General features: G+C 36.4%; 1 protein-coding gene across 4 annotated transcripts; it reads left to right on the top strand.

Moving 5' to 3' along the window:
- Positions 1-27,252, top strand: LOC136264114 (protein NLRC5-like). Of its 4 annotated transcripts, none has more exons than XM_066058818.1 (4): positions 47-116; positions 10,398-10,455; positions 13,874-14,164; positions 20,508-27,252. In XM_066058818.1, exons 2-4 carry the CDS (start codon positions 10,410-10,412, stop codon positions 27,080-27,082), a joined length of 6,912 nt encoding a protein of 2,303 aa, XP_065914890.1. In that variant the 5' UTR covers positions 47-116; positions 10,398-10,409; the 3' UTR covers positions 27,083-27,252. The 4 variants fall into 4 exon arrangements, 2 of the variants coding, with proteins under 2 accessions (XP_065914890.1, XP_065914880.1); XM_066058808.1 differs by lacking the exon at positions 47-116 and adding an exon at positions 5,324-5,460; XR_010704969.1 differs by lacking the exons at positions 10,398-10,455; positions 13,874-14,164; positions 20,508-27,252 and adding exons at positions 169-313; positions 359-486 and having other exon boundaries at positions 1-116.
- Positions 27,253-27,637: the final 385 nt, after the last annotated feature.

The raw sequence follows: 27,637 nt of genomic DNA on the forward strand, positions 1-27,637 counted from the left end.
CTGCAATATCTAACGCCCTTATTTACAAAATTTGCTATTTCATACGGAGTTCTTAGCTAGCTCTTCTGCTGCTCTTGATTGTCAGGTACCGATTGACAAGATCGGATCAGACTTAGGTAGTTTCTATATTGTTTGTATCACGTGCAGTATTTGTAAAGTCTGTACTAGGGTAGGGTCCGCATTCCGAAAAATCAACTTCTACAAATCAATCCCCCTACCATTGTGGGATGTTCATTGTAGTATCCCATTGCTAGATCCACCATGAAACCGGAGGCACGATTGTTGTCTTCACAGAAATATCGTTTTCAGTAAGGTAAGGCCACTCCAAGTCATACCTTAGTTTCTGGTCACTCCCTAGCCAACAAAAGGATGCGGGCGGGCGGATGATCAGGACTTCAGGACTATCATAGACTCTTACATGTACACCAGTAATACTGTAATGTTATTAATTTTGCTCAATTTACCCATTTCATATTGAGTTTACAACCAAGCTTAACCAACATTCTTATAGCATAAGTAGTTAATTATGCTTCTGCAAAGTGCACCAGGAAAATTGTTGATGGCTAGCTACACTGCTGAGCACAACAATGTGTAGCTAACACTAAGGAAAGGTCTGCTCATGTAGCTACTTTTGCTTTACAAATGAAATGTTTCATTAGCTATGTCAGGAAATTATTATTTATTAGCTAGCTAATAATAATAATCCAAAACTATATTAACACATCAGAAACTCTTTCAAATGTGAAGTCTTAGTCAACTATATATGCATGTGTTTCCAGCCTTCTATACAGTAAACCTTCAGTAAAGTAGCTGTCAAAGTTTTGAGTTGAGTTTTTGGGTGCTCCAGGCTAGTGTTTTTCAGTAATCATGTGGGAAAGCAAAGTTAATGTTTTAACTAAGGGATGCCATGCACTTGTTAATTTAGGACCATACTTGCAATTATTTAATCATGGAAAAGTTGAAGTTTGAGCTCACCAAATGTTACCGGATTTCTAGTCAGTATATCAGTGATCAGTGATAAGGAAGTCCAAGTTTAGATCCACTAGAAGAGTTACTAGATTAATCATTAGAGGACCACATCTGAATTGTTAGGAAAGTTTAAGCTATGGTATATCTGATCATTAGGCTAGTGATCAATGCTACATACATACTGTACTGAAGTTACTTACTGGCAACAGAAGCATTACTAATAGCTATATAGCTAATCAAGGACAAGTCAAAAACGTTATAGTAGTATCTGTCTATTCTAGTATTAAAGTTAAGGGTAGTGTGACTGCTCTATTAGAGTATCTCGATCTTTTGCAGTGTTTAAAAATCACTGTCCTTGGTCACGTACACTTAAGCGCCTGTAATATTAATAATAGTCCTCATAAACTGGGGTTCCAGTTTTCCATGCGGGCGGGTGACCAGAAACTAAGGTTTGACTTGGTGTGGCCTAAATGAGGGTAATTCCGGACACGCTTTAGTAAAATCGCTCTAACACTGCACTCACAATGAGTTAAGACAAACTCTAGGAATCTTTTTAACGCCTATCGCATGGTGCATCTGCAGCACAAACTTCGTTTCGATACAATCAACTGCTGAGGAGTTATGAGCCGAAATTTAACAGCGTGTAAAAATGCAACATGCGGCTAATTCCGGACACTTCGAACAACAAGCAAGTAACGCCTCCCACAGGTTATACTAATCCTCTTTGAAGTATGAAGACTAAAGTGCCACTCATCTGCAGTTTATAAATCAAGTAGAAAGTTCATACCCTTTGCAGCAGTGCATATTTTAAAAAGTTTATGCAATTCGCGAATATTTTATTTGTATTTCAACCGAGCAGCTGCTGAAAAATCGACTACCACTCCGCCTGTGCTGCATGGATTCTTATGACTTCTAGTATGCAATTAGCCGAGAGTATGATCTTCGTGTAAACATTGGAAAATAGAAACTATGAGCTTGGGCTGCCTGGTTAGATAAACATTTTCCAAGTTTTTGAACAAAACTACGCGTAATTGCGCTACAAATACGTGTCAATCTTCAAGGGTGGAATAACGTATTCGCTTCAATTTTGGTTTGTAGATAGGCCATAGGACACTGCATCAGCATACCAAATTGTAGGCCTAGGGATTCTACCATTGTTGAGAACGATCTAAGCGTCTGGAATTAGCCGCTGTCCGAAATTACCCGCACTTACCTTACCTCACAAGATTCAAAATTTATTTTTTAAATTTCGTGTTCCACACAGCGTTGAAACCGGGTCGGGTCAACCGGGTCACATTTTCTCCGGGTCATCCGGGTCTGACCCGGTTTACAAATTATCCGGGTCTGACCGGGATTGGATCACGTGAGAAACGAAATTGATCGTTTGACGACGTGGAACCTATAAACGCTAGTCGCGTAGCTCTTTCAAGAGCCACGCCCACTTATCGCGTTACAAACATACGCTCAGCCAAGCCCATTTTTTAGTAAGTGCAGTCTGTAGCATGAAACTGTGTCCGTTTCTGTCTGCAAGCTTACGTGGAGCCACGCCCACTAATCGATTAATGTATGAGTTGTATATAGTCTAGGTCTAGTCTTGCAGCAGGATATTAAGTACTTTTGTGAGCCACACCCATTTTAATATATTGGGAAATTGCAATACTAAGTATGTATGAAGCCACACCCAATTGCTGTCTGTAAACTCACAGTAGCTACGTGGAACCAAACCCACTGACTGATTTTAAATTCTAAACTTACCGGCTTAGTTATCACATAACTACTCGTTTACTCAACACGAATCGAACGCTCAAAACGTAGTCTCGCTCGCTCGAGAATACCCGAAACATAGCTCTTATCGCGCGCCTCGGCTTAATTTAATCCGGGTCAAATCCGGGTCAGTGGGTCATCCGGGTCAACAGTAGTGACCCGGTTTCAACGCTGGCTCCACACAAATGCCGGATGAAACTTGCTACTTAGCCAAATCGTATGCAGAGTTGTTGCAGTTCAAAAGTACGCACAGAAATAAGTAAATGATGTGCTGGGTGCCTGACACAGGGTTGCTTTCTTTGAAAAAACAGACAAAGAAATACAAAGTTTCGATTACAAACTTCCTTACCACCCAGGGCAAGAGAAGCCAACTCTTCCTCATAGTATTTCGATACGCTTAGGTGCATAGTCTGTCTATGCCGTTAGTTTGGAAAAGATCTGAGACTTCTCACCATCTGGGTGACGAGCGTCAAAATTTTCTGCAGCATTAGAGAATTGTGTCGCACTTTCTAGCCATTTCTATCGCTTCTGCAGCCACAACAATCATCAATTATTAACTAAAACTATGGCAAAATATGTCCCTGAACGTTTGGTAGCAGCGGTTGTCAATTATTATTTCATCCACAGCTTCCACGCCTCGCTCTAAGCTATACATCAAGGCTGGAGGCAGCAAAATCGTCCAAATTTGACTTCATCTCTCACACTCCACAGCAGCTTCAAATCTTCACTAGATCACCCTAAATCACCATTATGCTGCACAACATCCCAAAACAAACCGAAAAAAGCACAAAATCTATCATTTTTGATTCGATCTAAATGGGTGGAGCTGCTGGTATACTGCATCATATGAAATCACAGAAACACCAACTGCTACTACTACTAAACGTTTTCAACTATCATTTATCATCATTCTAAACAAAATTAAGTGACCAGTGTGGCATCAGAAGTACAGGAAAGCACTTTGGTACCATGAGAGAATCCCTTGAAATGACACACGAAAATTTTAACGTTCTTCACCCAGATGGTGAGAAGTCTCAGATCCTTTCCAGACTAACAGCATAGACAGACTATGCATCCAACCTTATCACATCACTATGAGGAAGAGTTGGCTTTTCTTGTCTTGGCTGGTATAGGGCAGCTTGAATTCGAAAATTCGTGTTTCGTTTTCTGCTTTTTGAGAGAAAGCAACCCTGTGCCGGGAACCCAGTGAATCATTTGCTTACTGTGCGTACTTTTTAACTACATTAACTCTAGATAATATCTAGCTAAGCAGCAAATTTTGTCCTGTTCTTTGTGTGGAGCACGAAATTTAAAAAAATATTTTTGCATCTCACGAAATACTAAAATCGATATTTCTGTGAAGACAACAATCTTGCCTCCGGTTTCATGGTGGATCTAGCAATGGGATACTACAATGAAAATTTCCACAATGGTAGGGGGATCGATTTGTAAAAGTTGATTTTTCGGATATCCAAAAATACTGGAAACTTTTGGAGTCTGGACCCCATTCGCTTTGCGATCCTCAAACATCATTGCTGACCGAACCACCCCCTGTATAGTGGTGTTCCTCCCAAGTTAGCATGAAAAATCTCCTCCAGCAACTGTCTGTTAGTTGCCTTATGGACTAACAATACTAGAATGGTCCTCAGACATTGGGCTTTGCAGGGGTCTGATGATAATCCTTGTTCAGTAGTATATACGACATACGTACAATGATGGTCAATACTGATCTCACACAAATTGTAAAGAGTCAACACTTGATATGCAGTGTATTACTAATAGAATATGCATACATGCAGTTGCACATGGTTGTCCTAGGTAGCTATTACATCATTATGTCATCACTATACTATATGCACTCATGCATCAAGCTCTACCAACCATACAATCTGGCTTCACCCAATCACAAAAATCTAAATCAACAATCATGACACACAGCCTTAAATGACCAACCAGTTTGGCAACTATTTCATCTGTTTTCATAGTGCAGGTTTCTCTATATACGATTGACAGGATAGCCTTAGAAATAAATCCCTGCATGCATGTGGCTTCAAAGTCGGGAGCCTGTTCAGTGTTTATCACCCTTGCAAAGTCTATAATAAACAACACAATTAAACACTGCTGATCAGATGACTGAAATTTGCTATAAAACTGATTAATTATTAGTGATTCTCCATTATTTTTAGAAGTAGCTAATACTTGTTCCATTATGCATTGCATAATTTAGAGAAGTCGTGATGGTGGTTTAAATCCCTATGGTGTTCTGTGGAGGCAGTGAGAGGTATGTATACCATACAACAGGTGATTGCTGTTTTACAAAATGAGACAGACATGATCCAGCTATCAGGATTGTTGATCTATCTCCTGAGTAGTTATAATTGTTGCTAATGGCCACACAACACTTTCTCCATGTGAACCTCTATCCTTTTTTCCTTCTAAAGTGAAGATACAATCTCTAGGTTGGTGACTTTATCTGAGAGCCAAATTTCAGATAGAACAATTAGCTATTTGAAAATCAGATGCGTATGCAATCAGTTTTAGCATAGATTTTAGTAAAAGCACCTAAAATTATATTTACAATGCGCTTAAGGGTGTGTTCGATGATAGGTTCAGTCATTATTGACTCAATCATAGATTGTATCTATGACTCAATTGCTGCATTCGAGATTGCGTTTCTTGGTTGCGATTGATAAACTGCCACTGGTTGACCACAAGTAGATAATCGAGGTACTATTATTGTCTGTGTCACCATAGTCATGTGTAACTTTAACAAAATGGATATAGTACCGGCACCGGTTACGAACCGTGGCGTGAACGGCTATTTTACCGGCACAAGTCCATCATTTACTGGACTATCAAACACATCAGTTGTATCTAGGCGAGCTAGGGTTGGTACGCGTCCAATTGCCCCAAGCATTCGACTTTAGGGCACGCGTCCCCCGAGCATTCACGCTTTAGGTGATGCGTTTAGTAGGTTGCCCCGAGCATTCAACTTTAGGGGATGCGAAAAGTAGTTCGTTAAGGGTAGGGTAGGGTTCAGTTTGGTTTCTTATTTACTCTTGTTATATATAGAAGTCACTTCAGTCGGATGTTTATAAGGTAGAAACTAAGGCAGGTGAGTAGCTGCAGCACCGGTGGTATAGTGGTTATGACTTATGATCATTGATTATGAGTATGGATGCCCGGGTTCGAGCCCCTGCTGAAGCAACTTTTTTTTTTTTTTTTTGCTCTTAGGTTTTTTGTCTAAGTTTTTTTTAATGCATGTGATTGCCGGTACTATATAACTTCTAACTTTAATACATGATTTAATAGCATGTTTTCATGAAGTACACTTTTCAAAATACACTTATGATTCCTTACCACAACAATGCACAAACTTCTGCTTTGAACTGTTCAATATAGCACCCTTTGTTTTCCCTGGGTACCAAGTAGTGAGTACATTGCACCAGCATGCTGTGAGTTACAGTATTAGCTAAACCGTAGGGCCCTTGGTTGCCAGGGCCACTCCAAATAATTTCTGATTCCCATCCACCATCTCCATCTATTTAGCTACTATCTTAATAAAAAACAATCTTGTAAGGGTGTGAGCTCGCGTGTCAGTAACCAGTTTTACAATGGAATGATGCCTGCCTACATGCAAATATGCCTGAGTGGAGAATTTATTTGGAGTGGCCTTACCGAACACTGATATGTTTTATAACAGTAGTACTTCACTCATGAAAATGTGACCGGACCTACACAAACCCAACATAATCGCACATTTTTCAACTTCTTTATTATTAAATATTTATAATATACTTAGGCAAGTGCATGTTCTGGAAGTTTCAGCCTCATATACCAATAACTTTCGGAGTTACAGCCCTACAAAGAAGCAACAACAGAAAAATCGATTTGTACAGTAAGCATAGGGATAATAAATTACAGTCGCTTACTAAAATTGTATGATACAAAGTTACTAAGTTATGGAGCTGAAACTTGCACCATCATGTTCACTGTGAATAAGGGAATTGATTGCTGGGTAAGTTTTCCTGGTATCACCTTTCTTCATTACATACAAAGGGGAATTCAGTAATTATATAAATGAAGATCGATCACATACTATCGCTTCGATCATATGTAAACAAGCATCCATATGTATCCTGCAACAAAACAAGGATTTTTGAACTCCTTGAGTGGGCAAATAAGATGATATATACAGGTTTCTGTTGTAAAACCCTTTCTTCACTAAGAACAAAATATACAAGTATTTTATCCATTATAATCAATGCTTTATACTATAAAATTTAGGCTTGCATGATTATTTCGGATTTTTGCAGATCTGTTCACAAATTATCAAACAGTTTACACATTCTAATAAACTGCTCACTTGGAGAAATACCCTATCACTTTGAAGTGTCTATGGGAATATCCAACTACAGGATACTCACCTGTGACTGAAATTGTTACAGAGATTGAATCTGTCATTATTATGGGCACTATATGGTTTTTCTACTGGAGGAATACACCTGTAGGTCATGAAGCTACTGTGTGTTACAAGTATCTAGCCAGTTTATTATCTGCCAAATGAAAGAACCACATGCTGCTGTATTGGTGATGGACCAGATGACCATTATCATTTTGTTTATTTTGGTTCAGCCATACGATACATCAGAGGGACTCGAGGCCATTGCATACAAAGTAGTACATAAACAAATGTACTGCATTCGTTCAATGGTTCAAAGGGTGCGTCATTCGAATGACATAAGTGAAGTTCAAATTTTACTCATGCGCAGCCTGGTCATATTAGCGAGCAGAAGACCGTAAGAATCCAACTGCTCATCACGCCATGAATAGTTTCACCGTGGGCAGTTACGCTTGAGACACTAAAAAGTACTGGAAGGTGGTTGTGCTAGGTGTCTGACAAGTTAATTAGCTTGCACCACGAGTGGCCACGCCCACCACTAATCACGAAGTGCAGTTGGGGCAAGCTGTAGAGGAAGAATATTGAGTTTTGTACTACTGTAAGGTCTTTTAGCAGCAGCTACATCTTGTTTTGTGTTTTCTCCAGCTACTATATCTTGTTAAACAGACAAATAATAGTGTCAACGTGAGAAATTCCATTTGCTAAAAGGAGCCAAAACAAAAACTAGATTAAGTTACAATACACTCAAAGTTATGCCACCTACATAATATGTAGCTTTAGCACCATAAAATATTCATCAAACCTTCGAATGTTGCATTCAAACCTTCGAAGCATAAAATCGACATTCGCTTATGCGCTAATAAAAAGTTCCCCTGTGAACTTGGTACAATGAGAACTATTACTTTATTTTTTTGTTTTATTTAGTTATTTATTTATTTTGGTTCATTTGTTACTTGTATGCTATCCATAACCTTCATAAAATCTCTTACATAACCCAGTTTGATTTAATTACAAATTGGTACCCCAGGACAACAATTACTACTCTATTGAGTAGTACAAACTGGAAGTTGATATGTGTCATTGTATTGAGTGTTTGTTGAAATGATTGTAATTGATAACCTTCATAAAATCTCTTACATAACCCAGTTTGATTTAATTACAAATTGGTACCCCAGGACAACAATTACTACTCTATTGAGTAGTACAAACTGGAAGTTGATATGTGTCATTGTATTGAGTGTTTGTTGAAATGATTGTAATTGTGTTGCTACCACTTGTTCAATAGAGCCTTTTGCATGTACACTTTATATCATAGTAACTACTGAAGAAAAATTATTGTAAATATTGTATTGTTGTTTATTACAAATCGATAGGTCATTAGTTATACGTATATAGTAGCCTTTATTGTCCTTTGTTGCATAAACAATCACGAGCATTAGGTATTCTTGCCAGTGCTCCCTTATTATATGTAGTGGTCAATTTATTGATCATGGTTTTCACTGTGTATGCATGTTGCACCTTGAAGGGCCTAGTAGTGTCTGTGTTTAAAGTGTCCAGACAATTGCACTGTAACTCAGTGGGAGCTTATAGAGGTTCAGAAAAATCCAAGAACATAATAATTATGTTTATTGAACACAGTTACATTATCTGAATAGCTACAATCATAATGCTTTATAAAACACTGGACATGCTGTTTAACATAGAACTTGGAACATACAAACCATGGAGGATGACACTCCAATATATCCTGTACTCCAATCTTTGTCCTCATCAGTTTAAGGGAAAGTCATATTTACAGTTGGTCCTAGGACAAGTGCAGTTGTAAAGAGTATATACCACAATCTAGAATAGCAACATGAAATTAATTTTACAAAACTATGCTATAATCAATCAAGAATCAAGTGAACTGTTTACCAAAAGTCAAGGGTTAAGGCTAAATATTCGAGTTTGACCACTCTGACCAAGGATGAAGACCAGAATACAGAATATATTAAAGTGCCACCTCCTTGCATCACACATCCTATTAGCATTTTGAAAACCACCAGTGCGAATTGGCTAATGAACAAGGAGGTATATTGTTAAACACTATATATATAATTATATGTATATTGTCTGTATAGTAATATGGCTAAAGCTGTGGTTTGTGTGGCAAATTTAGTGTTTGGCCTACGACTTCTTGGTGACTAAAATTACTTACTGAATATATATATTTCACTTGAAATGTAGTGCTGAATTTCATAATACTAGTTAACATCTATTCTTTAAACAACCTCTCTGTAGTCCTCTGGGATAATTCTGGGAAGGGGTTATTCCGTTGCCAAAAAGGTTTCAATGAAATGAAACCAAATATTAAAGCCTATGGTTTTCAAAAACATCAACGTTGCCAAAGAATTAATGGTGCTGAAACTTAAGGAAAGTTTTATTTGTGCTTTTATCTTGCATTCTGATTCCATAAAAATGAGATTGGTGTAATGGATTTTATACCACCAAGTTCAATATGTTATCAGTAACATATACATAGCAATTACCTACATGTATGTGACACTTTAAGTGATATCAGTGTGTGTGTGTTGTGTGTGTGCATGTTTTGTGTGAGTGAGTGTGTGCGTGCGTGCGTGCGTGCGTGCGTGCGTGCGTGCGTGCGTGCGTGCGTGCGTGCGTGCGTGCGTGCGTGTATGTGAGTGAGTGTGTGTGTGTGTGCGTGCGTGCGTGCGTGCGTGTGTGCGTGCGTGCGTGTGTGCATGCGTGTGTGTGTGAGAGAGAGAGCGCTGGATGCCACCTGATAGTATCACTTGAAACACACCGACCTTGTGCCCCTGTAAAGGTTGAGCAAGTCTTCCAGGGGATACTGAAATCTGCAATGGGAAAATTTGATGGACACTTTCGTATTTCCAGGGCACATGCTGCTGGGCTCAATGGGGCCTCTGGTTTCAATGCGGCTGTGCCATGACCATTGCTAGTAAACCAGGTGTGCACTGATGGCATGACCATTTACAAGCAGTTCCACAAGTAGGGTAATTGGATATAATGAAAGTTGAGCTGTGAAACATGTCATTGAATATATCACAGTCACAAAGAATTTTGTTTTATAGTGTACGACTATAATACACATTACCAATACCAACACGTTTGCTATATCCTTTTGCATAGAGGAACTGAAAAATTTTGATTGACTCTATATGCATAATTTATTTATTGTTATTTACCCATAATATACTATACTTAAACTTATTTATGTAATTTCTTTTATTGTTTTTAATAGGGGGCTAATAAAATGAGCAAGTTTCTTACTTTAGAATACATCAGGATAACTGATGAAGGTAATCCAGTGGTTGAAATGTTACCCCCTACAGTACATGTATTTGTTGTTTACTATAATGTGATCTGCTAAGCAAAAACCTGCCATTTTCACACATTCCTTGGATATTTGTAGTACAAAGAGTGGACAGCCAAAGTTTCAGCATTTTGTGATGAATAGTCTTAGAGTTATAGTGCTAGACAGTTAGAACAGGAATGGATTCGATTTGTACAGTAACAATATGGCAAATGAATTACAAGTGCTTATTTAATCTATCATAACTGACAATTGAAATAAGCTAAGTATGAAGATGGGGTTGGGCTCAGTCTGTTCACCATGAACTGACAAATCGATCAATGTATAGCATTTTCCCTGTACATCTCTGTGCAGACAAAGAAGAAGGCCATTGCAACAATGAAATGATGACGGTAAACATTTTATTTTTACTGCATCATAAATAAGCACCCATAACTCGTGAGTCTTACAATGTATGGAAGATTTTGAAAAAGTGAATCTGGTAGTATATAGATTTTATCGATTAGAGCTTTCACTCAATTGTTTCAGCGGATACCAATGTGATCAAAACGTGCATAATGATTTATGCAGCATGTGTATTTTTTTCCAATACACTTTTTTTTTTTTTTTAAACTATCGGTTTTTGCTCAGTGGTATATAATAGTAATCTTGCTCTAATAGATGTGTGTTTAATAAATAACAATGTACAGTTCAGTAAAAACTGTAACAATTATTTGTAAAATTGTGTTATACACCATCGACTGGAATAAATTGAGGAAATGCTGGTGTTCCAGCATACCAAACAGTTATTTGCCATATTATCTTTGTTTTGATGAAACTTATTACATGTGAAATGTTTGTTATTCCAATTAGTATTGCTAGCAGGCAAAAAAAAACAAGTTGTAAGATACGTCATGTGATAACATGGCTTGCAGTACACTTCATCACATAACAGGTCACACGTATCTAACTATGTACCTTGTGTAATATAATGAATATTATGAGAAGTTTGATTAGACAAATTTTAGTCCACACATGACAAGCTCCGACCCATATTCTGTGTTACATTTAGTCTGAGCTAATACAAGGGGATGGCTTGTGGATAACTGACAACTGCATACAATCAAACAGCCAGTATTTGTTTGTTTGTTCAATTGCTATAATGTAGCATACTCCTATTGTCAAACTACTCTAATTGAACAGTCTTATGGCATTCAGATAACTGATGTTTCAATTTATATTCAGCACTGAACTTTCCATAATACATATAATATGTGACCTGCTGAGCAAAAACCTGACTAGTTGGCATAATCCTATTTTAGACAAATGCCTATGAAATACATTGAGTAAAAATGCATGCTACCAAAATAATATTAAGTATGTTTTAGCAGTAAGCAATGAAAGAAGACTCATTTGCCTCTCCATGGACAGTAAGAATATTTGTTTCATTTTTGCACCACGAAGCTAACATGAGTTAGTGTGTTCGTTTATGTTATGGTATAAAATAAGTTTATTATCACCATTTCTAACCTTTTTGCTTGATAGCAATAGTGGATATAGTCTAAAACTGTACAATGATGAATGCCCCAGTTCATGGTGAACACAATGGCACAAGTCCCAACTAGCCTTTTGCAGTTGTGACTTATGATCAATTTAATAAGTACCTGTAATTTATTTTCAGTATACTGTAGGTACTTTACAAATCACTACTTATCAGGACACACAATAGTGTGTCATGCAGTCAAGTGCAGTGTGCATACAGCTAGTGTGGATGTGCGACAGACAAGTGTGCATTTACAGGAGCCAAGAAAACATTGTTTTCACGCATTTGTAGCTCAATAGTTCCTGAACAGAAATTAACCAGTTTTGCTGCAGAAACTCCCTCAGGGTAGAGCACCTCCTTTACCGAATTTGAGTTGAATCTACCCAGCCATCATTGAAATATGTGCCTTCAAAGTTCATCTTATTTTCTTCATAGTTTTCTTCATCTTTTGCTTTTTGCTCCATTCACTATAACTCATGCTTGCTTTAGTTGATTGACTTCACATTTGGAGGGCAGTAAGAGTATAATGCAGCACAATTGCAGCCTTATATTTGTACAGATCAAACTAAGAACAACGGAATTATGTTTGATTTTAAAAATTGCAAAATCGATTTGTTGTCATGCCTACAGGTTAATCCGCTTGACGGAATAACTTGAAAATCGATCTGTACATGAAGTTACTGTCATAGTGCAAACCTTTTGTCATTTGAAAATACTGAGAATGTTAGTTAAGAAGAAATCAAACATGTGAAAAAAGCGTGATTGAGATACTCTAATAGAACAGTCACTGAGAATAAACCTTATTCCAAATGATATCACATGAATTTTCTATTTGAGGTGACTCTTGTATTTTCAAGTATTATCACCAATGGTGATCAAGATTTCTAAGATTGATATAGAGGCTAACAAACAAGATATCGAGGCGAAATTTCCAGGCATGGTTATTACAGCAAAGAAACAATACTATTTCTTCTAAACTTTGAAAACCAGCTGAAAATTTGTAACCAGGAATTAGAGAATAGATTTTATACTCTTATAACTGTTCATGTTAGTGTTAGGTCAGTATCTTCTTCCATGATTGAAAAGTGATTTGAATCTTATTAAGCCCCATTGGAACTCTCACTCGAAATTGTTGGAATGCCCCAAATACAGTAACCATAGCCATTTCATTTCATGTGGAATACGGTGTATAAAGAATGCATCAAAAAAATTTCTCCAGGTTTCAAACCAGGGACCTCCACCCAAGCCCTTTACCACTCTGCCACTGCTGTCAGTTGCTCATTTCACATAATTTCTACATTATAAATGAAAGTTCTGGTTTAGTACACTAGAATGATGACTCATAGATCAATCGGTGGAAATTCTAGAACATTTTATATGAGTTGTATTGAAGTATTCAGAGAAAATGTGTGCTCTATTAGAGTACTATAAAAATTATGTGTCGTGTGGCCAAGTACAGCTAGTGCGGGCGGCCAACATACTCGTTTTACAGAACCAAGAAAATGCCATTTCATTTATCCATAGTTCCATAGTGCTTGAACTATATAATTAACTGTTTCTGCTGTGGAAACTTCCTCAGGGTAGGGCATCTCACATTCCTAATTTGAGTCGAATTTGCCCAGCTATCAATGGGTTATATTTGCCTTCAAAATTCGTCTTACATTTTCTTTGTAAATACTGACATATAGTCACACAGTCTTCAACAACTTCCATAGTAAAGGGGAAAAAATAATAGAAAATATCAAGGCCATCCACAAAGTAGTTACAAATGAAGTTTAAGAAAATTGCAAACTAGTTGGGTTTTCACTCAGCGGGTTACTTATATGTACTGTATGTGTGTATACTCTCTGTACAGTGTGTACATAATTTGTTTATTTCTCAGTTCTCAACAGTACACCACTGCTAAAAGACTTGTTTAGAGTTATAACACCTGACTATGCTGCTCACTGGAAAGTCATTGGAGCTTTACTTGGATTATCAACAACATGTCTTGATGAAACAGAGACTGCAAATCCAACAAATCTGCAGTGGTGTTGCAATGAGATGCTAAAAATTTGGCTAGCTAGGAATACCAATGCCACATGGAAAGATATTCTTACTGCAATTAATTCTTCTACTGTAACACAGAGTGTTCCTTCATCAGTAGCCATACAACAAAGTGGTCCTTTAAATGGTGTGTGTATGTTTTTTTGTTTTTTTATAAGTGATAGTGGTAACATGGGCACTAGTGACTTGCTTGATATATACGTATATGCACAAGCACAAGGGCCACAGGCCTAAGTGTGAGTGCATATATTATATCAGGAAAATTACAAATGCTTATGTTTTACTTGGGTGACTGTGGAAAACTGCAGGCATGCTCCACAGGTGTATTTATATCAGGCCATAAGCATTTCGATCATGGCACATAAGAATTATGACAAGGTGTCACTGAGGTGTATTGACACGAGCATGCAGAAAGTTTTGATTGTGGGTACACAATTAACAGTAAGTGCATAAAGCCGAAAAACGAAATAACAATTATTTATTATTTAGTGCATCAAAGTACTAGTTGCTTACATGAATGAACTAATTAAATAAAGTTGCAAATACTACCATTTTATGACCTTGTTGTCTACAGCTGGTTTATTTTTTATATCATTTGTTTTCTACAGTCGATGCCATCAACTAAACTACAACCACTATAAAGTAATTTAGGCAACAAGGCGCACGCTTACGTACAAGGTTTGTACACGTCAGCGATGGAAGCTAGTGTGACAAGTTGTGTACATGGATAGCACGTATTGGATGCCATTTATAGGCGAAGTCCTGATTTGTAGAAGACAGGAGGATAACAGACATGATAGATACGTATGCAGTAGCGGTGTACAAATTAGCCAAAGTAGTTGGTCACGTGCCATGCACAATTTCGCACACATGTTTATCGTTTCTATAATTAAGTACACAGTGGTAGGAAATTGGCGTTATTCAAGAGACCTGGACCAAGGAGGGTTGGAGATTCCGTGTAGGTACACTTTCAAAGGCTCGCTATAAGAAGTAGATTAAGTTCAAAATGTTTCCAAGGCACTTTGAAGACTGAAGTGCAAGTTATAGCTCTGCATGACGATGATGATCATATTGTGATGCTGTACTGGAGCTCGCAGTGCCAAGCCCAGTCTCAATTTGCACAGATGCTTTTGTGCCACCTGAAAAACGTGCTCTAGACCTCACCAATGCTATGGAATGCTGCAGTGTTGATAAGTGTTTCAAGCCTGTTGTCTTTTAAGCAATGCCAAGTTCTTTAGCTAGCCTAGCTGACTAGGTGAGCAAGATGAACATATCAATTTTGCTAGTTACTTGATTTCTTGTCAATTTCCCAGAATTTGTGGACTACATACAACACTGCTACAAACTACATAGGTAGAACTACTGCTCCCACACCATACTACTACATTTACACATGATGCATGCAAAACTATCACCCAATACTGCCTTAGGTTTGTGCCACCACAAGCCAGTTGGCTATAACTAATAACACACTTGTAAAAGACAAAAACACAATTAGCACGTTACAACTATTAATTCCTCCAATATCATATCTACGAAGATCACGAAAAAGAGCAGAGTGAGGGTTAGCCAAAAATAAAATAAGTCAAAAAAAAAAGTTCAGAGTCATCCAGCCCCAGGATAGCTCTCAGGGAATCCTGGTGGATTTTTTTCCACTCAGAAAAAAAGAAAAAAAAAACTCGCTCTGCTATGTACAGTATGCATAAATAATGTCATTCAAATCCTGAAGCTGCCGCAGGTCACTCATCTACAACATCATTATGGAGAAAAATCTAATGGGTTGGGAGCCAACCTGATCACACATGTGGCCTAGAATGAATTTAATACACACCACACATCCTTATATACCATGCATCACGTGACACCACTAACATATTCACGTGGGAGCTTATTTTCCTGCTAATTCACTTTGTTCAAATGCCAGAAAATACACTTTCCCTCCAGAGAGCATCAAGCCACTTTTTGTAAACATCATGAGCATGGGATTGTGGCTTTCAGTATGCTGACAAATTATTGCAACTCTGTAAACAGGTATGACTCTTTGTTTGCAGAATTAGATCAAGAAAGCACTGATATAAGTTTGAGAATATTTCAAAACCAATAGTGGCAGAAAGGCAGTCACCATTGTGATGAAAAAATTGCGAAGACAAGAGGGATCGATAGATTGTGGTTTATTTGCCATTGTAGTGATGGCATCACTGGCACATAGAGAAGACCCAAGTGCGTGATCAGAAGAAGATGAGGAAGCATTTACTAGAGTGTTTTTCTTCCAAGATTATTAGGCCATTTCCAAAATCAGTCAGCTCTATAAGCCAAAACTTGTACATGTGACTTGAAAATACATACATTAAAATTTGTAATGAGTACATTATGAGTAATATAGCAACAGTACTAAAAGCAGCCATAAACTGATTAAGTAAATAGTAATAGTACTTCAACCATTCTGTAATGCCTGCCGCACTAAACCCATTTCTAATGATGTCGGTGTGTGCGAGTAGATAGTCATACATTTCCCTGAGCTACTGTGCGCACAAGGGTTTCATCGTACTCATAGGAAACTTAATCTCTGAATTGCGACCATGATACTTGCGAAACACTTCTGTAGCGTTCCATTCTTGAAATCTTGAATGCCAAAAGTCTTTTACTGATTTATTTACACTTACAGTAGATCCATTGGCTGGAGTTCATCCGTACAATTGGCTGGTACAAACACTATGTCTATGTTATTATCTTTTAATAACTTCAATATTCTATCTGTGCTCTGTGCTTTTAATATGCAAAAAGCTCTGTGATCTGTAGCTAGCTTTAACCTTTCCCTTGTTTCCTGAATATGTGGACAAATGATCTTTCGGATGTAAGTATCCATTGTTCATTGTACCAATAGTTTGGTGATAATGTAACATCCCAACTGGCAGAGAAATCCACAGATGACAGGTTTTACCGTGATGCACACTAACTGTAAGGGCAGTAGCTTTCCTGTCATGGATGCAGCTAGCACCAGGATAATTTGTCACTTGTCATCAATACCAGCAATCACTACTTTATGGATACCTTCCTTGGCCATCGTCCAACTGGAAACAGGCACATAATTGACGGCAGTCTGATCCAAATTTAATATTAAATCTTGAGAATCTCTTCCATCTCAACTATACCTCTGATATCCAACAAATACTGATTTTTTTAGTGAGGTTAAATCTTCAACAGTAACCTTGGCTTTTCTCATAACTTTCTTTTTCACGTAACCCATTTGTTCCAGCAAGTATTGGGTCCAGTGTTTAGTTAATACAATGTGTCCACCGTTTACTGTAAGCAAATTGCTGTCATGTCATCTAATAATTCCCAATAGCAGCTGCTATTGCTATCAATGTGTTGACAACACCCCCAGCATCATGAAGTCCATTCAAGTACTCTTGCACTTGTTGATCTAACTGTTTTCCCAAAAGAAGAGGTCGGCCTTTGGGGACATCTGGGAGCCGTTCAACAGAACCTTGTTAACACCAGCTTTAACTTGAATACACATTTATTTCAAATAAGCAGCCTTACATCCTCTCACAGTACTCTCTTGTAAGTTTGCAAAATCCTTGGCGAAATGACACATGGCTTTTGTTGTGCCGTGATCGGCTGCATATTTACCAACTCTTGCCTTTTGCTCTAATGAAACAATCAAGTACAGCCCATGTTTCTTATCTCTGCTTCAGGGCAGTGACTTCTTTTTATTTGCTTCTCCAATCGATGTTAAAGGCACTATTTTGCAAAATGGACCAGAAGGGTCCAGAAAGTACTTTCTTTTGAGTTTGCACTCTCAGTCAAGTTCTTAGTTCATTTGAAATACTTCAGTATTAATGCCATTGTAGTATCACACTATCCTGCCATGTTTTATGTCATGTGAACACTTGAGCACCGATAATCGCATATCCAAAAATATTTTTGCCATGTACAGAAACGTATGCAAGAAAATATTCACATATTCATCGCAAATCGCAAAACTCGCAAGCATTTTCTTCTGCAAATTGTTCCTGTTATATGGTTTATTACATGGTTGTTCTATTAGAGTATTTTGATCTGAACTTTGTAATATGGCATTGAATGATACTTGTTAGCTTGGGGCTGATAATGACCCATAAAAGCTAAACCCACCACATTTATTAGCTAAATTTGGCATTTTCTATGGTATGTAGTAACAATTACACATTTTTTCAAGCAATACAGCTGGTCTATGAGGACAAGTCAATAATTGCATGTAGGAGATGGACTGTGAAAATATCTACAGGTGGTTATTCAGGTACCCATGAAGTTGCATACTGCAGCACATTTGCCTTCAAATGTAAGAGTCATGAGGGATCCCATTATGAGTCAACGTGGCATGAATTGATCAGAAATAATGTTACTGTGACAGGTTAACCTGTTTACTTTGTGACTAGGCTCATTTTCAGTTACATATCTATTGCATTTTAGTACACTTCTATATGATCTGAAAGCAACATAAAAATGTATGTGCACATGTACATGTCAATACAATCAAATGAGTAAGCTACTCAGGAGTTTTCCCATGCTTGCTTATAAATTATGTACAAGTGAGATTGTGAAAAGTATACATTACATACCTACCTACATACAGTATATACCTAAAGATTTTATTTTAAAGAAAATATTAATGACCAAGCAAAAAGAAGTAGTAAAACAAAAGGTGAATGATGGTATTACAGCATAGCTTTGTGAGAAAATCCCTGCATTTGGGGTGTTATAACAATTATTTTTGTTGAATGCCAATGTAGGAATTTTCCCACTGAGCTATGCTATACTACAATTGTACCATCATTCATTATTATTCACTACTTTTATGGCTTTGATCCCTACTTCATCATTGTGATCTTTTTCTTTGAAAACCATTAATATCCACACTTTTTTTTCAAAATTCATTTTATTGGTTCATTGCTGTCTATAGGAACAAAGGATGGACTGACTATGTTTCAGCTTCATTCATAAGTTAGACAGTGTTGGTAATACAGCACTAGACAGACAGACGAGCAAAGAAATCAATATGTACAGAAACCATCAACAAAATAATCTACAGACCCTTACATAAACCATTATAACTTACAATACAATGGCGTAGAAATCAGATCTTAGCTCATTTTGTTCACCACGAATTTATGATTCCACCAAGGTATATTTTTTACCAAGATATGCTTCTGTGTTCGATAAGGAAAGCAAATTCACTGAAGAAAGATGGCCAGTGAAATCTTACATTACCACAATGTAATAAAACTTCTGTAACTCAGATACCCTCTTGTGTATGGTCCAGGATATAAAGCAAGGATTTTGAACTCCCTATGATCAGGCAAACATGTTGATGCCCATAAAGCTTGCATAATCTTTTTTTCTGAAACTTGCAGTTTTTACAATTGTTTTAAACATGTTTTATTACAAAAGTACTATTGTGCATAGATTGACAGTTTTTCAGAATTTGTTCACATTTTAAATGATGATTTTTAGTTTGTACAATATTTTATTATAGGATACAGCTATATATCTGTGTGACTGTTCTATTAGAGTGACTGCTGTATTACAGTATCTCAAGTATTGACTACCAAGACTGGAGGCATGGTCACTAACTATTCTTTATTTTCACTGTGTATTATTATCAATGCAGCTAAACTAATAAGGAACGTGGTCATCATGTTGAGTAAATAGATCATTAAGAGGTGTGGTCTCTGCATTTATATGTTATTAATCAATCATTGGGCGTGGTCTCGAGCCTAGCGTGAAGTTACAGGCATCTACTGGGTGTCCAGTACCTTTTACAGTAGCATAAGCGCTTTAAATAATTTTGTGGCATGTAAATAGCTTCTCAAGGAAAATATTATGGAAAATAAACACCTGTATATGGTTTTGTTACATGAAGATGGCAACGACCAGTCTGACTTAAGAACAAGGTGCAGAGGACACACACTCGTTGGAACCTCAAATGACACTGATGAGTTTGTTATTGTGGTGTAAAATAGTGGCTGTGCACTGCTTCATTCAGCCTCCAGCCTTACTACTGTGGTCAGGCGGACAGACAAAAATTTGAGGTTGGACTTTTTTTTAAATTCTACATCCAGCTTCCTGTAAACATTTTCTTGTTTTTAGTGCTGTATGATGTTGGATGGATCCGTAAAGGTGGTTTTCATTGCATATTAGATGTTCAGGGATGATTTTTAAAGGCTCCATTTTAGGCAGAACATGTCTTTTTAGGGGCAACCCCTACTTAACAGTACTACCATACTGTTAGATACATACAGGTATTTTCACTTACGTATGCATCAACTTGCTCTCAAACTGCACCCTATCTGCATTCTAAACACAAATGTAGCTACTACAGTTGTTTAGTTTATACTGTACATGCTTTCATTATTTACTTAAGCAATTAGTACATGTAATGTGTCTACTTTACAGTATATTAAACTACATAATTGTTTCCTTTACAGCTCATCAGATAATCTCACAATTATCTGATTTTGTCAAAACAAACTACATAAAGGGTAGGTACTATTCCCAAGAAGGAATATGGCAGCTCTTACACCCAAAACATTTTGATAATGCATTATTGATACACCATTTGGAAGGATGTGGTGAAAAAGTCATTTCTAATGTAGCTGCCTTGATGAGAGAAGGTCTTGCAGACTGTACCAATCGGTTACCATCATCTGGTAGTGTAGAAACTGAATCTGACAGTTCAATAAGATCACATAATATTGCTGATGCATTTAAACCACTTGAGAAACGTGACGGTACAACAGTCACACCAGAGGTAATAATTATCAGTGGTGCCCCAGGAATGGGGAAAACAACACTTTGTAAAGAAATGGCTTATCAATGGGCTAAGGGTCAATTTCTTGATAACAATTGTTTGGTGTTTTTCATATATTTGCAAGACCCTGAAACACAAAAGATCTGTGATTTACAAAGTTTTATCCACTATTTTTATAATTTTGATAAGGCTGCTGTAGAGTTCTCTAAACAGTGTGCAGATTTTCTTATTGAGAGAGATAATAAAGATATAACCATGTTATTGGTAGGGTATGATGAACACTTTGATGTCTCCGGTGATCTATTCCTTACCCAAATAGTAAATCGTAAAGTATCATGTTTTGCACAAAGTAAATTGGTTATCATGTGTGGGCCTATTGCAACTGATAAACTACAACATGTTGCAGACGTTAAGGTAGATTTGTTGGGGTTTATTGATAAAAGCAAGAAAGCTTACATCCAGAAGGAGCTACAAGGTTCCCCTAATAAAATAGAAAAGCTGTCTTTGTTTTTAGATGAAAACAGTGCAATCAACAGTGTTTGTAGTGTTCCTATGATAATGTCCATTCTAGTGTATACCTTCAAGGAAGTTGATGAGTTACCTGCTGATCAAGCTGAGCTGTATGAACATTTTATTGTTCTTACAATATCCCAGTACTTAGAAAAACTTGAAAATAATCCTGATTTTAAAGTGCTACATTTACAGCATTTACCAGAATGTTACCAGCAATATGTTGTAGAATTATCAAAGTTAGCTTTCACTTTGAAAGAGGATAATAAAACAGTTTGTACTGAAGAAGATCTAAAGACACTTTGCCCTGCTCTAATATCTGCCAACGATAAATTTCAAGAACTTGGTTTACTGAAATCTGCATTATATTTTAGTATGAAGAGAATTGAAAATTGTAATTCTTACAAATTTCTTCATACAGCAATTCAGGAGTTCTTAGCAACTTACTACATTAATTCGTTAACTCCTAGTGTTCAGTTTGATTTGTTGAAGAAAACATTTTTTGTTAAGAAGCATGCAGACACTGGACTTATGTTTGTTAAAAATTTGAATAAAAATGAGATGTTTGAATTTTTTGATTATTTGATCTATGGTGTGCCATGTGATGAGCTAAAAGTTAAAGCAATTCCCAAGATTGCCGACCTTGATCCATTTCAGGCATTTACTCAATTTGCAAAGGTTTGTACTACGGATTCATCTTTGACTCACTCTAAACTGTTGTGTTACAAAAATAGTGAAGCTCAACTATACAAAAGGGATACTTTGTCAAATACTCTTGAAAGAATTATTTTACTGAATAGACTTAACACAGTTGAAGTTGACTGGAATAAAGTGTATTTGTCATTGTGCTCTGCTAGAAATGAGAACAATCGATCATTGGAGACATTTGTGATTGACAAAAGTAAACAAGATGGTGTGTATGTTAAAATAGCATCACAATTGAGTGATAATACTCATCTCTCAGTAACGATCATTAATGCTATATCGATGGTTGCATACAGAGCTACTAAACAGCAAATCATTGACGGATTTGATATGAATGACTCAATCTCTCACATAACAATGAGGCAATGTGCTGTAGATGACGAAACTGCTGAAAAAATGTCACTGTATTTCAGTAAAAGCCACATGACAATAGCAGCGTTTATTGGATGTACTTTTAATAATGTTGGGCACAAAATAATATTTGATGGTTTAAGCTCAGTCAGTACTTTACAAATTCTCATGTTTGATAACACAAATATTGGTGAGACCACAGCCATTACATTGTCATCAGTAATTGCAAATAGCACAAAATTATTGCTAGTAGAAGTTATTAATTGCAACCTACGTAAAAATGCAGGTGTAATAGCTGCTGCTTTAAAGAATGTTTCAACTGTTTCAACATTGAGCCTTTCAGATAACAGAATTCCAGGCAGTGTAGCTGATGATTTAGCTATTGCTATTTATGTTAATTGCAACTTGGAAAGGCTTCGCTTGGCTAATAACAATTTACGACATCAAGGAGCTGTTGTAGCCTCAGCTTTGTCTCAGATTAAAACTTTGGTAGAATTGAATTTAGATAATAACCATATGACAGAAAAAGTAGCTGAGGAATTATCACTCGCTATTGAAAGCAACAAGTCACTGCAAGTATTACGTATAGGAGGTAATGATTTGAAAAGTGATGGTATAATAAGAATTGCCCATTCCATAAGTTGCTTATCTAAATTACGAATACTTGAAATTGATGATAATCAAATTACTGAAGAAGCAGCTGATGCAATAGCGGTTGCCTTATCCTGTAATATCCAATTGGAAGTGTTGGTTCTCAATAACAATCTACTCAAGAAGGGAGTTGCTATAATAGCAAATGCACTACATACCAATAACATTCCACTTGAAACATTAGCTATTAGTAACAATCAAATACCAGAGGAAGCAGCTGATGCTCTAGCAGTTGCCATTAAAAGTAACTGTTTGCTAGAAGTCCTAAATTTGTATGGCAATAATCTTTGTGATGGTGGAATGATCACAATTGCTCAATCACTGGCTAGTTTGTCATCAGTGAAGTCTCTTTATGTTGGTAATAATAAAATAACTTGCACAGCTGCAGACGCAATTGCATCTGCAATACTTGCTAATAGTAAACTAGAAACGTTGTATTTAAATGAAAACTTTCTTGGAACAGGCATCAAAGTGATAGCAAAAGCTTTAAAACACATTTCAAGCCTTAAGAATATAAATCTTAACAGTAGCCGAATACCTGATTCTGCTGCTGAAGATCTAGCTGCTGTTTTTTTAAACAAAAAATCACTACAAGTTGTTACATTAGCTGAAAATAATTTGAGAACAAAAGGAATCGTAACAATTTCACAAGCACTCGGCACTTTATCAGGATTACACACCTATAGTATTTTTGATAACTGTTGTAGTGAGGAAGCAAGTGATGCTATTTCATCAGTGATTTTGAATAATACCAACTTAAACTCTATCCATTTTAGTGGAAATAATCTTAAAACTGGTATAATAGAAATTGGAAGTGCTCTTAATGTTTTATCTATCAAAGAGCTGAACTTGAGATATAGTAACATTTCCAAGGAAAGTGCTTCAAGTTTAGCGAATACTGTGTCCAATCAACCTCATTTGGAGGTATTTGTTTTAGAAGGTAACAACTTTGATGTAAGTGGTATCATAACCATTGTAAAATCATTGTCTAGCATAGACACATTAAAACTGCTTAACCTTGATAGCACTGCCATCACTGAAGAGGCTGCTGATGCTATTGCACTGGCCGTATCAAATAATCATGGATTAGAGCAACTATACCTTGGCAACAACAAACTGCGTACTGGAGGGATCAAAATAGCAAGAGCTTTAAAAAAATTGTCTAAGCTACGAATTTTGGATCTTAATGACAATGACATGTCTGTAGAAGTGGCTGATGAACTAGCATCTGCTCTTGCAACTACTTCCTCCTTTGAAGATCTGAGATTAAGAAACAATAGACTAACAACAAGTGGTATAATAACAATTGCTTTGTCACTAAGTAACTTATCAACATTGAGATCACTGAACATTCGAAAAAACCAGGTCACAGAAGAAGCTGCAGATGCTTTATCATTGTTAATATCAAATAACACTGGGATAGAAGAACTATGGCTTGGTGTTAATAATCTTCAAGCTGGAATACTAAAAATTTTAAGATCATTAGAGGTGGTACCGATACTGAGAACATTGGATGTTGAGAATAACAACATACCATTAAAAGTGTATGATGAGATAGCTAGTTTTATGTTTAGAAATAATTGTAGTAAATTACATACTTTATACTTGGAAAATAATGATTTGCGTTTACCTGGAGCTGACATTATGGGAGCTTTGTGCCATTTAACTTGTTTAAAAACATTAGATTTAAACGGTGTTAATTTGACAGGAAAAATGGCTGATAAATTAGCAGTTGCTATACCCAATATGACTTCACTACAACAACTATGGTTAAAAAGTAATAACTTGGGAGCTGCTAAAGTCATAACAATAGCTGAATCACTGAGTGTGTTAACAACATTAAAGCAACTTAGCCTTGTAAGTAATCAGATTACAGAAGAAGCAGCAGATGCCATAGTATCAGCAATACATAGTAATGACAGACTGGAAAAGTTGTATCTTAGTGATAATGATCTTCGAGCAGGTGTACTGACAATTGTGAATTCTCTAAAGAATATTTCAACTTTAAAGGTATTGTACTTGGACAATAACAGCATACCAGATGTGGTGTATGTAAAATTGGCTACCATTGTTGCCAATATGCGTTTAGAAATACTAGATGTTTCATTCAACAATTTACATATGTCTGGAAAGAGTATTTTACAGGCTTTGAGCAACATCCACACATTTACTTCACTATGTCTGAATAATTGTTTTGTGACAAACGAGTGTGTTGACAATTTAGCAACTGCTATTGTGAATAATATATTGCTGAATTCACTGTATTTAAGAGCAAATCATTTAGACACAAGTGGAATAATTTCAATTTGCCAATCTTTAAAATCTTTATCTACATTGAAAATTTTGAGTATCAGTAGTAAAAAAGTAGATGAAAGTGCTGCAGAAGCCATAGCATCAGTAGTGATGAGTAACAAGAATATAAACTGGTTGATCCTTAATGGCTGCAAACTTCAGAACAAAACTGTCAAAATATTTAGAGCTATTCAGACCGTGTCATCGGTTGCTGTTTTACACCTTGGCTATATGGACATGTCTGATGATGTGGTAGCTGATTTAGTTCTAGCAATTAACAATAACCCGCTTCTTAAAGAATTAAACTTGTGTGGAAATATGCTTTCAACCAGCTTGATTGAAATAGCACGAGCTTGTAAGAGTGTTAAAAATTTAATTGCATTTGATTTGCAATGGAATCGTGTTGTTCCCTCTGCTATTGCTGATCTAGCACAAGTAATTGGTACAATCAACTCTCTTGAAGTACTCCTTATGGGTGGTTCAACTTTGAGTGCTAATGATATACACATCAACAGCTTAGAATTGCATTTAGAAAAACTATACCCCAATTGTAATATCATTTCAGTTGCAAAATATGGAATAATCGAAATTTTAAATTATGAACTTCAGAGGCACAACGTATTTACCAAAATCAAAATCAACTATGACCTAGATTATTTGTTATTTAATTATGCTGATGCAATAGTTGTCAAAGAAATTATTGATTCTTGCTTTACAAGCAATTGCAAAAGTTTTAAGCAAATTTTGTCACAAGTTGATGCAGCTACAACTATTTATTTACTTCCAGTCATTTCAAAGTTAAGAGTTCTTGATTTAGAACAAACTAATATTGATGAAGTTGCTGCATTTGAACTAGCAGCTCTTTTAGAATGCAACAGTGTTCTTGAGCAGTTATGGCTTGGAGGCAATCAACTAAGCGCTGCTGGTGCCATCTTTGTTTTGAATTCACTGGCATACTTGTCAACACTAAAAGCACTTGATCTGAGTTTTAACAATATAGGCTGTCTATCAGCTGACAGTGTAGCAGCTGTTATTCAGTGTAACCCAATGTTACAATATTTGTGCTTGGATGGTAATGATTTAATGGACGCAGGAGTCACAACTATTTGCCATACACTGAAATGTATTACTAAGTTGAGAGTATTAAGCTTGAGTAGCAATGGAATTACTGATGATGCAGCTGAAGCAATTACTTTTGTAATTTCTAGTAATAATTGTTTGGAAGATTTATCACTTGGTAATAACAAATTGAAATGTGAAGGAATTTGTAAAGTTGTCCGTTCTCTTAAAAATCTATGCCGACTAAGAAAACTTGATTTGTATCACAACAAAGCTACTCAGCAAGTTGGAGATGAATTGGCAGTCACCCTATCTAACTGTTACACCCTTCAAGAGCTATATCTAAGTGATAATATGTTGGAAACTGAAGGAGCAATAAAGATCTTTGAATCATTAAAACACAAATCCAAACTACAGGTGTTAACACTTAGTAATAATAACATTACTGATGAAGCAATTGATGAATTGTGTTTAGTATTAGCACAAAATCCTAGACTACAAGTTCTGTTACTTGGTGGAAACAAGTTACAAACAGCTGGAGTAGTAAGAATAGCACGAGCTGTTATACACGAGAGCACCGTAATGCGTTTGTTGGCTTTGTGTGACAATGATTTTAATGAACAAGGGAAAGAACAAGTTTACATGATGTTTTCAGACAACACTCTTGTTCATGTTTACATATAACAGCCTTGTAGTATAGTTATAGTGTACATGCAGACACCATAGCAAAGTTAAATAGTCTTGTTTTTATGCAAATTGATTATGGTACTTGTTTTGTTACTATGCATATGCATTGAGTTATGTACATGTGTAAAAAGTTTGCAAATTTAGTTTGTCATTAATTTTGTGCTATGCCGGTAACGTTATGTATAGCAATATGTTATTATTGTGTTGTCAATCAATGTTAATTGACGGTTTCATTGTGCTACTGTCCTGTGAAATTGCACTGAGGGAAGAGCCTTCTATAATTTGAGTAGATTTGTGAAAAGCTACTTTTCACATACAAAAATAATTAACCTATTTTTTGAACTTCAAAACTCCATAACGTTTTATTAATTACATTGCATTTAATTGTCTAAACTTTCCATGAGTGGAAGCTAAGGTATCTGGTGATATGAAAAGCAACTTTGGAGTCAACTTAAATAACATTTTGTTTTCTGGTATGTAAAATGTGTGGAAAGGTGCCTTTTCACAAATCCACTTACATACATATGCATGAAATTCTGCCATCATTCTGAG

This window comes from Dysidea avara, chromosome 1 (genome assembly GCF_963678975.1).
Source record: "Dysidea avara chromosome 1, odDysAvar1.4, whole genome shotgun sequence".
In the NCBI taxonomy this organism is placed as follows: Eukaryota; Metazoa; Porifera; class Demospongiae; order Dictyoceratida; family Dysideidae; genus Dysidea; species Dysidea avara.

Coding starts and splice junctions, on each gene's coding strand:
- LOC136264114 (XM_066058818.1), top strand. CDS start 10,410: ATGAGCAAGTTTCTTACTTTAGAATACATCAGGATAACTGATGAAG. Junction 10,456..13,873: donor CATCAGGATAACTGATGAAG/GTAATCCAGTGG, acceptor TTTATTTCTCAG/TTCTCAACAGTACACCACTG. Junction 14,165..20,507: donor ACAAAGTGGTCCTTTAAATG/GTGTGTGTATGT, acceptor TTTCCTTTACAG/CTCATCAGATAATCTCACAA.